Here is a 13,346-nt window from a genome sequence, read left to right as displayed (position 1 = left end):
CTTCTTGTAAGCTTGCAACTAACATGGTCAACATCTGTATAAACAGCTAGGGACATATCATTAGGTGATGGAGAGCAGTGAACTAAAACTCGGCTTAGGCGGCATCGAGGCACTAGGTGGACACTGGCCGCTGCGATTGTGGCCTAATTGGCCCCCTTAGGCGCTGACCCGACTAATCGGTACTAGGCGACGCCTAGGCGGATGCCTAGCTGCGTGAACCGCCTGGCCGATTATGGCCTAATTGGATGCTTGGGCCGCATGAATTGCCTGGGCCACTCAATCCATTTTATATAAATTGATTATTAGGGTTTTTGTTTCCCGTTACTTGTTACCCCTTATCTTTCTCGTCGATTTCCCCTTCTCTCTCGTGCGCATCGCCGCCGACTATCAAGCTCCATCTCAACCTAGGGCCGCCACTGCCTCCAGCTCCATCGCGACCTCCTCACCGTCTCAAGCTCCATCCTCGCTGCTGTGTCCTTGCTGCTTCAACACCGTCGCCGCTGTCAAGCTCCATCTCTGCTTCCGCTTCCGACCCCTCTCTCTCTCTCTCGCGCGCGCGCGTTGTTGGGTGTTAGGTTAGGTTTATTATGTTATTTAATTTTATTTTCTATTTATATGTTAGATATATAAATATATATATTTTCTTTTCTATTTATATGTTAGATATATTAGATATATATATTTTTCTATTTCTATTTATATGTTAGATATGTATATTTTCATGCCTATTTCAACTTTGATTTAATTGAAAATAACATCAAGTCACATCACAAAGTAAAAAAAAACAAAAAAAAACCAACAGTTTTCCTAAGCCGCCTTAGCCCACCTAGGCCCCAACTTGGTGCCCGACTAGTGCCTAACGCGTTTTAGAACACTGATGGAGAGAACAACAAACCCAAGCCAATAGTCCCCTTAAGATATTTAAGCAATCGTTTGTAGGCTCACCAATGTTGTAACTTGGGTGTTGACAAAAATTGCTTAACTTGTTAACCACAAAAGCAATGTCCAGGCGTGTATATGTTAAATATTGTAGTGAGCCAATAATAGTCCTATACAACGATGGATTAGAGAATGAATCACCCTCATCAGTCAAAAAAACACTTCATGCTATAGGTGTTTCGCATGGTTTACAGTCTTGCATTGCAGCCTTCCTCAACAAATCCAAAGTGTACTTATATTGGGTCAACTATATACCACTATCATCTCTGTATGCCTCAAACCCTAGAAAATAATTGACTGATCCTAGAGTCTTAAGGGCAAAGTAAGTATCCAAGTCACGAATACAAGACTTAAAGTGCTGTAGGATCTAAACCCGTAATAGGTATATCATCAACATAGACCAAAACAAACAAGACATAACCAAAAGCTCGTTAAATGAATAAAGAAGCATCAGAAGTAGCCCCGGGAAAACCCCAATTTTGAAATGCAACCCTCAACTTTGTATACCAAGCTCAAGGAGCTTGCTTTAGGCCATAGAGTGATTTCCTCAATCTGCAAACATGTGAGGGAAATTGAGAACTTACAAACCCCTCAAGTTGTGCTGTAAACACTTCTTCTGTCAAATCACCATTAAGGAAGGCATTATTGACATCTACTTGCTGAATATCCCATCCATAGGTAACTGCTAATGAGAACAACACTCAAATAGTTGGTGCCTTAAACAACTAGACTGAATGTTTTTGCATAGTCCACCCTTGGGTTTTGAAGAAAACCCTTGGCTACCAACTAGGCCTCATGTTTAAGAATAGACCCATCAGAATTATAGTTGACTTGGAACACCCATTTATAACCAATCAGATTCATATCCTTAGAGAAGGGAACAAGGTCCCAAGTATGATTGCGTTGCAAAGCTGAAAATTCCTCCTCCATGGCTTTAACTCATCGTGAGTCTAAAAGAGCCTCATGAACTGAATTTGGTTCAGGAGAACTCACTAAGGCATGGGGAGAAGAGGCCACAAGCTGTTTGGACTTTGATCTAGTGATCATAGGATGAATCGGAGGAGCAGGAGCAAGTTTGGGTCTAGGTAAACAAGGTTTAGGTGCAAGTGACTTTATGTCATGATGAGAAGATACAAACTCGGTAGAAGAAACCTGTAAATAAGGTGAAATAGAGGTAGGCATGGCAGAAGTTGAGGGTTGTGCTACTTGAGGAGAAGAAGAAACAAAAGTGAAAGAGGGAAGGGGTTGGAAGAAAGAAGTAGGAAACCCATTGGGAACTGGCTGTGATGAAGAAGATGAGGTGGAAGGAACAAAGTAGGAAAGGGAAAATCATTAGGATTGAACTGTACATGTCGAGAAACATATACCTTTCTCGATGGATGCAAATATTTATACCCAGCTTGAGAGTGGCTATATCCAAGGAAGACACATTTGATAGAGTGGAAATTAAACTTGTGCTTGTTATAAGGTCTAAGATAATAAGGAAAGCAAGCACAACCAAATGGTTGTAGCAAGAAATAATTGGGTGATTTGTGGTAAGAGTAAGTCAAAGGGTTGTATTAAACTTGATGGGAGAAGCTGGTAATAGGTTAATTGTATGAACAACAGTCTGGAAGGCTTCTACCCAAAATTTTAATGGCATATGAGCATAAGCGAATAGAGTGAGGCCCATTTTAGTTACGTGTCTGTGTTTAGCCACACCATTTTGTTGGTGGGTGTAGGGGCAAGTAAAACGAGGCTATATTCCAGGGCTAGGAAGATAGGGTAAAAAGGCTTTGAATTCCCTCCCCTCCCCATTATCAGTTTGTAAGGCTTTTAAGTTTAGTCTGGTATTGAAGCTCAACAAACTTGTGGAAGATTGTAAAAATTGATAGAGCACCAGACTTAACTTTAAGAGGATATAGCTAGTTGTATCTAGTGTATGCATCCACAAAAACAATATAATATCGATATCCTTCAATAGACATGAGAGGTGAGGGACCCCATAAATTTGAATATATCAACTCTAACGATTTAGTTAACTTGATTTCACAATTAGCAAAAGGAAGCTGATGCAATTTGCCAAGTTTACATGAATCACAAAATGAAAGAGTTGAATGTGAATAAGGAGCATGAATTTTATTCAAAACAGATTTCAATACATTGGAAGATGGAGGCCCTAATCTTGCATGTCATTGTTGGCACACATTAGAATTTTGGGCTACATTTGCATTATGTAATAGCTCATGACAAAATGAGTTTTGTCTACTACATTTATTCAAAAGAAAATCATTATTAGCAAACAAAGGTTTGATGGAGTGGGCCCAGGTGCTGTGAGCAATATAATCAAATGGTGGAATCAACTGATATAGCCCATCCTTAAGGTGTCCCCGAAATAGCACCAACCCAGAACCCTTGTCCTTGATCAAACAAGAATTAACATGAAATTCAACAACAATATTGTGATCATGAGCATAGTTGTTAAATCGAGATTCAAATTGAGAATCGAAATTCTTATTTTATGAATCGTGAATTGAGAATCGAAACGAATCATAAGATTCGGTACATATTCTCAATTTCAGCTATAAATAATATATATCCATAGAAAATAAATAATGTGCCCACCATGATCAATTCTTTTAAATATAAATAGATAAATAATACTTCTAAATATATTTTCTAAGTTTAAAATTATACCAAAAGGCAAAAGTATATTCATGTTGCCTTTAAATTCAAATTGCACCAAACCAAACCACTTTCAAAATAACAAGATAGAAAAAAAAAAAAAATCTACAACTATTAGGTTACTAATAAACTCCATTGTCCATAATCTTCACTAGTTATCAATCATCTTTATCTTCAAGTTCGAGAGCATCATCATCTTCATCATTTTCATCATCTTCTTTGTCTTCAAAGATAGCCAAATTGAACGAATATTTGATTAAAGAGCACATGCAGATGAAGTCGCACGAATTGGATGAATCGGACAAATTGTGTGATTCATGCAATTCACGGTTGATTCGTCCAATTCACAGTCGATTCTAATGGATTTTCGATTCACCTTATAAATTCGACTCGATTTCTATATGAATTGAGTCGAATTGTACGATTCGAATCGTGAGTTGTACGATTCTAACAACAGTGATCATGAGTAGGTTGTGAAACACTAATTAGGTTTTTCTTCATACTTGGAACATGAAGAATATTAGGCAATGAAATAATAGAAGTAGGCTTTGTTTGAGTATACAATTGACCAAGACCTATATTAGAGATAGGCAGTTTCTTACCATTTCTAATGGCCACTTTGTTTACACCATTGTATGGAGCATGTAGGGACAGATTGTTGAGATTGGAGGTGATGTGATTTGTTGCTCCAGACTCAACAAACCATGGAGGATCTGGCAAAGAGGATTTAGATAGGTTTTCAGATGGTTGAGGAAAGTTGCCATAGTGAGCCCCTTGTATCGATCCTATTTCACTCATGTAGGCTCAATTAGAATCATTAAGAGAAGCCATATATGCTCTAGAATCTGTCTGAACACCGTTATTAGACCTTCCAAATCCTTGATTAGATGTTTGTTGAAAATTTCTATCAAACTGATGATAACATTATCTGCAAAGTGCTCTGGTTTGCCACATAACTGGTAGTAAATTCTCCTACCAGACACTCTACCCCGACCTCTGCCTCCGCTATTTACATAACCACCACCCCTTGGTACATAACCAGCTCTATTATTGACAAAACCACTACCATTCCGTGATGAATATGATGCCGCATTAACATTCAAAGAGGAAAAGATAACAAAATCAAAATGAGCAGAGGATGATGGCAAATTTTTGGCTGTTAATCTCTGCTCATGCATCAATAACAAATATTGCACCTTCTCTAAATCAATATCATCCATTTGATATGTTATTAAATTGACAACAATTTCATACTCCTGATCCTGACCATTCAAGATAGCAAGTAAAAGTTCCTTATCATTCAAAGATTCTCTGATGGCTGTAAGGGCATGCCCTATAGTTTTGATCTTTAGGATATAATCATTCACAAACAATGAATCTTTCTTAATAAATCTTAATTGCTGCTTCAATTGAAAGGACTTAGCTATGGTTTGACGTGAATAAAGATTTTCCAAAGAAGTCCATACCTTTGCAGATTATTCATAATGAATCACCTTTGCTAATATCTCCTTATCGATGGTTGAAAATAACTATCCTAGTAGCAGTTGATCCAATCTGATCCAATCTAGATAGTCCAGATTGACCAAAGGAGACTCAGCTTCACCTATTTTTCGATTTGACAGATACAAAATTTGAGCCTTTCAGAAAATGTACTTGTTAGAATCTAGTTTGATTGGAATGAAGCTAAAGGCCTTAGCCACCGCCACAAAATCTGACTGCGAGACGAATGACAAGAGCGTAGAAGAATGAGGTGGTGGAGAAGAAGAACTAATAGCTGGATTGGAGGCCATCGAGGTAGAGCAGAAGCTTTGATACCATGTAATGAAACCCTAGGGCACGAGAAAAGAAAGAATGGGATAGAGAAAAGAAACTCGCAAGAATTCTTACTTAACAATAAGAAAATGAATCTAGAGATACAAAGGAAGAGGTGTAGCTGTGTTTATATACATCATGCCACTTTAATAGATTGTTGGCGCAATCTCATACAATAAACCGCCTTATAACAGCCTAAACAACAAACAATAACGGCAATACAAAATAACATTACTACTAACAAATCAGCAACACAGGTAAAGATTACTACTCAAACACTACATGTTTCCACAATTCGTATCTACCATTGTTAGACCTGCTTCGTCATGATGGCTCCCACCGATTACTCCACATCCGATCCCTCCGTGTTTGATACCACTTGTCAAGTCCTTCGATTGTGGGCTGGTCAATTGAGGGAATTCGAGTTGAATTCCAAGAAAGAAGAATGAATTTAGGAAGAAACAGATAGGGTGAGATAAAAAAAGAAATAGAGAGTATTGAAAGAGAAGACTAGTCATTATTCTTGATGATCCCCTTCCTCTCTTATTGCTGTAGGATACTTATAGATCCTCTAGCAACCCTAACAGCAAGTATAACAATGTAACAACATAGCTAACTAATCATAATAGTAAAACACTAAGGGCCCGTTCTCTTTACATTTCAATTTTCAGTTTTGAGTTTTGATTTCATTTTCAATTTTTTGTTTTGGTAGTCTGTTTTTAGAAAACTGAAAACACATTTTATTTGTTATTCTGAAAAACTATTTCTTAAAACAGAAAACTAGAAAACGTGTTCTGTTTGGAATTTTGAGAATAATTTTTTTATGACATTTTATTTAATGAATTTGACTATTCAATAAATTAGAACTATTTAATGCTAATATATTATTAAAAAATATATATTTTAAAGTTGGTGAATCTTGCAACATTTTTTCCCGTTACAAGAATAAAATACGAATAAATAAATAAATTGACTTGGGAAAAAAATAGGAAGCATAAAAAAAAAAAATTAAAGATGTGATTGTGAAAGATGAGATTGCATCAAACAGTTTAATAGCAAGTGAGATACGATTACAAGTTTCAATACAAATACCAAAAATAAACATAATTCGAAAATTAAAACAATAAAATAAAATTACAGACTCATGTACGAGTCCTTTGATACTCATTCCACATTTGTGTAGCCATTTGATCCCTGACTTGTCCCATTTAAGTTGTTTGATTAGCATAAAAAAATAGTAAAGAAGATGTAAATTTTTATCAGATAACAGTAAATTTTTTATCCAATAACAGAAGTTGCACCAACCAAACAAAATTTGTAATTGCTGGGTATATATATATGTATATATATAATCGTTGCCACTAGCGGTTGTTGGCGACCACCTTTGACTTGAGATTCCCACTATTAGAGCCTACCATTAGAAACGCCAAGCCAATGGGGATAACATACCAAAAAACCAGCAAGATCCAATAGCTGAATCTCCGTAGATCTGATTTTTAATTTTCGGCCATAATTGAAAAATGTGTTGCTAGTTGCCACCGGCCACTGTGGCCGGTGGTTTCCAGCGATCAGAGGCAACCACCTGACACCCATATCCCTATCGACCAACATACTCAAAAACCAGCAAGATCCAACGGCTGAATATCCATAGATCTAAACTTAAACCTTCTGCCAAAATCAATGATTTACGAGATCAGACTAAAAGACTTACCACCTTGTAGTTCGGGGCCACTTTCATAGTGAAAATATGGTCAAATCCAAGATCAGACAGTTAGATTTTACAAAATCAGTTATTTACTGAGGTGTTCTTGAGAGAGAATCCTTTGGTTGCTGCCATGGACTATGCGACAGAATGGGACGCTCGGGTTGGAGAGGGTGTTTTCCATGTTTTCAATTTTTGAGACTTGTTTTGGTTTAAAACACTCAAAACAACTTTTTGTTGTTTTGAGTTTTCTTTATAATTTTTTTTCTTATTTTCAAAAATGTATTTTTGAAAATATGAAAGTAAAGACGATTTTAGTATTTTGGAAAACTGAAAATTCAAAACAGTCTGAAAACAACAAAGAGAACAGGCTCTAAGCTGTTGCACAGTTAACTAACTAACCTACCTCTTAACCCCCCCAACTAGTTAACAACTAATGACTACTACCAGCCCCTTTATGGATTTACCCTTAGGGTAGTGACAACCGTCTCCCCTATATATTCACAAAGATATTTATATCAAATATTTTCTTTCTCAAAATAACTTCTTACAACTGCATTTGAAAGGAATGCTTTTCATAAGAGGTTCCATTGCTTGAGTTGGGTTCATTTGGTTAAGGTCCCTACTTTCCTCTGTTTTTGTTTTTTACCTTCCCTCTCTTTTGCTTGTTGCCAAATCTGGCTTGCCTGAGTTTGCCTTTTCTACTGGTTGCATTTCTTTCTTTCAGTTGCCGATCAACAATGGATCTGGCCTACATTGTATCTTGTTTTCCAACTCAGAGTGAATCCAACAAGTATGCATTTAAGTATCGGAACAAAGATAGAGAACAGGATTCCAGATAATCCTTGTCATGTCACTCACCACTAGGGTATACATTGTGACATATAACTTAAGAAGGATTGCATGTGTCTGTTCGGAACAAAAGTGAGAAAATCAGGGTTATTTTACTGACCTAGCTAGTTGAACATCATTTGTTTGAATTAGCAAGCATATGTCACCTAAAAACATCAAGTAGAAGGCATAGATTGCTCTTTTCATGGTGTATGTTCGGTGATAGTTGCAGGTTTTGTTTATGGTGGTGGGGCAACTGGCTTATGCCTAACTCTCCTCAGTATGAGTTGCTAGTAGCTTAACTCTATTAGGAGAAAGGGAACAAGCCACTATTCCTTTTTCTTTCTTTTTTTTTTCTTTTTTGGGTAACTAAACTGGTAAGGATGGGGTGATTGGTGGAGCTCATGGATGCTAGTTGAAAAGACACCCTCTCTCATGATAAATTTATTATCATGTCCTCCATTAAGACATTCTCAAACTGCTGTTACTATTTCTATCTACAGATGCTATGCATAGAGGCGCCCCCCCATCCCCCCCCCCCCCCACCCCGCGCCCTGTTGGTTCTCTTCTTTCTAAATTTGTAGCCAAAACCAGTCCTTTAACAACTCAGGTGGGATATTGACCACTTGTTTTACATCTTTTTAGAGTTGAGTGAAAATTAGAAGTGCAATTTTCTGATGGTATCCAAATTCTTTATCTTTTGAGCGCATTTCTGTATCAACTTCTTACTGACTGATTTGTTTTGTGGGTAATTTCTTGTTTGTGAGCTTGAAACGTATATATTTGTGCTCAGTATTTGATATGGCTGGCCTTGCACATCAGGTGTCTCATCTATCATGGATTGTGAGGAGCAGATATCAGAACTTGAAAGTGTATTGGATTCCCAGGTTTCTTAAACCTTTCCAAATTATTTTGAGAGTATATGATTAACAAGTAAACCTGCTTGGTTGTTAATGGATGAACTTTGTGTGCATATGCAGATCTATACAATAGGGGATAGGACAGAACTGGAAGAAATAATTCCTTCTGCAAAAGAACTTTGTAGATTTTATGATCCAGCAGTGTGTTTCCATTTGGATTTGAAAGCCAAGTTGGAATCATCATGGGTAAAGGTAGACCAAGTGTGAAATTACTCACATAAGTCTGTCATGCATATATTATTACTCACATATGGTGTGACTGTCGGTATAAATGCATGTGTGTGTGTATATATATAGTATATATATATATAGGCTGCATGTATATCACACAATTATTACAAAACATAGATGCATATAGGAGACCTACTTCACATACTTATTCCAAAAATGTGGTGAGTGGATAAAGTTACTAAAGCATTTTGATCTTTCTGCATAAACAGTTTGATACTTTGTTGCTCGAATTGGAAAGGTCAATGCCAAGTCACTATAAAGATGCAGAGGATAAGTACAAGGCACTTCGAAAGCGGTTATCCAATGATCATGCAAAGATCCTATATTGCCTTGACGAACTTGGTCTGATATGCATGTGTGAGGTAGGGTTATACAGAGCATTTACTTAGTTGAAGAGGAGATGTAAGTGAACAAAAGAAAAAAAAAAATGCACTAGTTTGGTTTTGTAGTATTTGGAGTTTATAGTTATCACCTATTCTTCTACAGTTTTTATAGCATTTTAGGTTTTAATTTCCTACTACAAAGTAATATTGATGGCTTCCCTTGTTATGATTCCATATTGAGTCCCAAAATTATGTTACACCTAGGGAACATGTCTCTTTGAATTTGATGTTCACTTATTTTCTTATTATCTTTTTTGTAGGCTGTTGAAGTTTGTATAGAGAATGCTCCTAATGTACCAGAAGGGTGTGAATTTTATAGAAAAGGTTGTTTGCAGTATAGATATTTTCTTGAGGAAGTATTATCATCAGTCAATGCATCATTGCCAGATGGTATGTACTTTTGTAGCTTTCTATGGTGTTACATTCATTATGAAAATCATAATGGTCCTGATACTTTTGATTCTTTGTTATTGTTGGTATTTTCTTTATATCTGCCACCAATTTTTCCTTATTTGAGGTTGTGTAAGCAATTATTTTCCTGCTTTCTTATTGGTTGTGGTCAGATTATTTGTTGCTTTTAACATTACTGTACCTTTTTTGCTATTAATGTTCTGTTTTATTAATTTTAACTAATTGTTTTTGTGTGTGCATGGTGGGAAGGGTGAAAGGGATGTAGGTATAACATAGGTTAGCTTGATGCATGGCTTACCTATGCCACCTTCATTCCCCATGTCATCCTCTCTTTGTTCGTTGACTAAATGTATTAGCCTTGTAAGATGATCCTGAGTCTAATGAAGTATTACAAGCTGTCTTAGCAAGGTGAAAACTAAATTACCAGATGCCAAGGCCTTGAGCTAAGGCATTGAGGCGTACCTTCCAAGTCCGTCCCTAGCCTATTGAGTCCTCCCTTGCTTGGTTTGGTATTCTCTTCTGTCAAACATGCCCTTCATCTGTTTTTGACTGTTCAGCTTGTGGTCTATTTTCTGTTAGACTGTCTTCTGCTCCATAATGTCCCTCTTACACCTTGTAGTCTATTGTCTAATAGAACCGGAATAGAACCGGATCTTGTTCCATTATGCTAGCTTGGGTTGAGAATTGGGCTTTTGGACCTCTTGGATTAATACTGCAGTCATGGAGTGTGTGTGAGTTCTTTTCCTTTGACTCTTACTTGGGACCTTTGGGGCCAATAGTGTTTGTTAGAGTGCTTTTTCTCTTCTCTCATGAGTTCCACCTTACCCAACTCAAAGAGGTGGAGGAGATGTCTTGACAAGATGACAATTTTAGATTTGCTCATCTCTTTGTACTTCTTGTGCTACCCATGCATCCTAATTTCTTAGGAGGATATTGGTTCTCCTATGATAAATCACTTGATTAACATCGCATTAGGCTGGCTAGAGGTGATTATTATCTCTGCCCACTTATGCACCTGTCTTTTTGCCTTTGTGCCTAACCTGATAATGACATGTCAAAGGTCATGAGCTTGGGTTTCTTGTGGAACTCATAGTTTGCAGCTTTCTCCCTGCTCAATTTTATGGATATTCTCTTTGATGGTCAAATAATTGTTACCTTGATGTAATGGTGGTATGCTTGTTTCCTTATCACAGATTGAGCTGTCTTCATGATGGACTTGCAAATGTGAAAAACCAAACATGATTTAAAGCCCACATTTAGCTCAATTGAAAGAATTGCCAAAACTTGCCCCTGTAGATTGCCAACTCTCCTATTGAACTTGGCTAGGAAAATGAAGCACAAAATCTAGAACCTCATGGGACCTATAAGTTATATAAGTTTTGCCATTGCTAGCCTCTCCTTGTCACTTGGCAAATGGGCATCCCTAGATTTGCTTGGCCAACTTACCTTGTTCTTTGTTGGTATTCCACCCTCGTGTTATGGCTTGCTAGTCCATTGTTGTGCTTTAGGCACCCATTATCTTCCATACATTCTGTTGGAAAATCAGATCCCACAATCTATGAGATTGATTATAATCAACCTTAATTGTTGGGATTGATGAAATTAGGATTCCTTTTTTTTCCCTTAGTTATAGGGATTTGATCGATTTCTTTCTCCTATATATATTGTAACCATTCCTAATGAAGATTAGAGAAATATATACCAAGTTTTCTCACAATTGTTCATTGTATCAGAGCCATGAAGTATCCTTCGGCTTGCAGTACCCATTGACCCAAACATCGGACCCCTGCCCCAGCAATGACGATGGTGCCGGCTGATCCAGTGACCACCATGGCCTCATCGACTGGCTCTCCAGCGATGAAACCCTCCATGTTTTTGACCCTTGACTCCCATACCGAACAAAATATTGACCCGACACCTCCTTCCCTCAATCCCGACGCTGCCATTGTACAGATGTCCCACCTTGACCATCATCCCATTCCCTTGATTGTTCATCATCTCAATGGCACCAATTTTCAGGAATGGTACCAGTCTATGAAGCTCGTGATGACTAGTAAAGGGAAAATGGGCTATCTTACTGGTGTTCTGCCAGCCCCAAGCCCTCAATCTCCCAAATTTCCTCCCCACTTGCCTCTTCCTCCTCTTTGGCGTCTTACGATTCACAACCAAACAAATGGTGGTGTTGAAAAAACTCCTCCATCCTACTAAGGAACCTGATTTTAGTTCCACTGCACTTATGGTTCACAAAGGTAAAATTAGCTTTTATGCTTCCCTTTTATCCTACAACGGTCCCCAAGATGTTTTGATTGTGGATTCCAGAGCGACTGACCATATGTGTGGTTCTTCGGCTGGACTCCTTAATTTTCGCCCTTATACAGAGGAAATTGGTATTACCGTGGCAGATGGGTCTTTGTGTAAGGCCACAGGCCGGGGTGATCTCATAGTGTTTGGGTTGCCACTTAAGTCTGTTCTTTATGTGCCCAAATTACAATGCAATTTAATCTCTATTCATAAATTGGCTATTGATTTACATTGCTTTATAACTTTTTTTTCTTCCCACTGTCAATTTTAGGATTTACCATTGGCGAGGATGATTGGCAATGCTAGAGAGCACAGTGGCCTATACTATCTGTCCAATGGTGGTTTATTCAGTCCTTTTATTCTTGTGGGTCTTCACACTATCTTTGAATCCAATGTCCTTCTCTAGTACCAACGATTGGAGCATCCTAGTTTTTCATATTTAAAGTTTTGTTCCCCCAGTTATTCCTTAATAAAGACCATAGTTCCTTTCATTGTGATCATTGTGTACTAGCAAAACATTCACGTTCTCCCCATCCCTCTTGTCCTTATACACCATCATGCCCATTCCACCTTGTGCATAGTAATATCTGGGGTCCATCTCGAGTTTCCACCATCACTGGCAAACGGTGGTTTGTCATATTTATTGATGATCATACCTAGGTTTGTTGGGTCTACTTGATGAAAGATAAGTCTGAGGTTCCCATGATCTTCAAATAGTTTCATCAGCCTATCAAAAATGTTTTCCAGTCTTCTATACAAATCCTCTGTACTGACAATGGTAAAGAATACTTTTTTCATGCCTTTAATCACTACCTTCAAGACTAGGGTATCTTCCACCAAAGTTCTTGCTTTTATACTCCTAAGCAAAATGGGGTAGCCAAGAGCAAAAATCGTCACTTGTTGGAAGTTGCCCGATCCCTCATGATCGCTAGTCATGTCTCTCACTCTCTTTGGGGAGAGACTCTTTTGACTTTAGCCTACCTTATCAACTGGTTTCCATCCAAGTTCTCAAGTTTAGCACTCTGCTTAGTGCTTAACTCTCTGCCTTTCCTTCATCTCACATTCATAACTCTTTTTCACTTTGGGTTTTTGGGTGTCTTGCCTTTGTTCACAATAATCAACCCAATCCCAGTAAGCTTGACCCCAAAGCCT

General features: G+C 37.8%; 1 protein-coding gene across 2 annotated transcripts in view; it reads left to right on the top strand.

The window, feature by feature from the left end:
- LOC127812691 (endoribonuclease Dicer homolog 3a) overlaps positions 1-13,346 on the top strand; it is a 79,717-nt gene that overhangs the window by 37,362 nt on the left and 29,009 nt on the right. For both annotated transcript variants that reach the window (XM_052353201.1, XM_052353200.1), the window contains exons 6-9: positions 8,771-8,835; positions 8,929-9,060; positions 9,309-9,461; positions 9,743-9,872. In XM_052353201.1, coding sequence (XP_052209161.1) covers positions 8,771-8,835; positions 8,929-9,060; positions 9,309-9,461; positions 9,743-9,872 — 480 coding nt within the window. The remainder of the gene's footprint in view (positions 1-8,770; positions 8,836-8,928; positions 9,061-9,308; positions 9,462-9,742; positions 9,873-13,346) is intronic.

This window comes from Diospyros lotus, chromosome 11 (genome assembly GCF_014633365.1).
Source record: "Diospyros lotus cultivar Yz01 chromosome 11, ASM1463336v1, whole genome shotgun sequence".
NCBI classification, from domain to species: domain Eukaryota; kingdom Viridiplantae; phylum Streptophyta; class Magnoliopsida; order Ericales; family Ebenaceae; genus Diospyros; species Diospyros lotus.
This window is presented reverse-complemented; position numbering and strand designations above follow the sequence as displayed.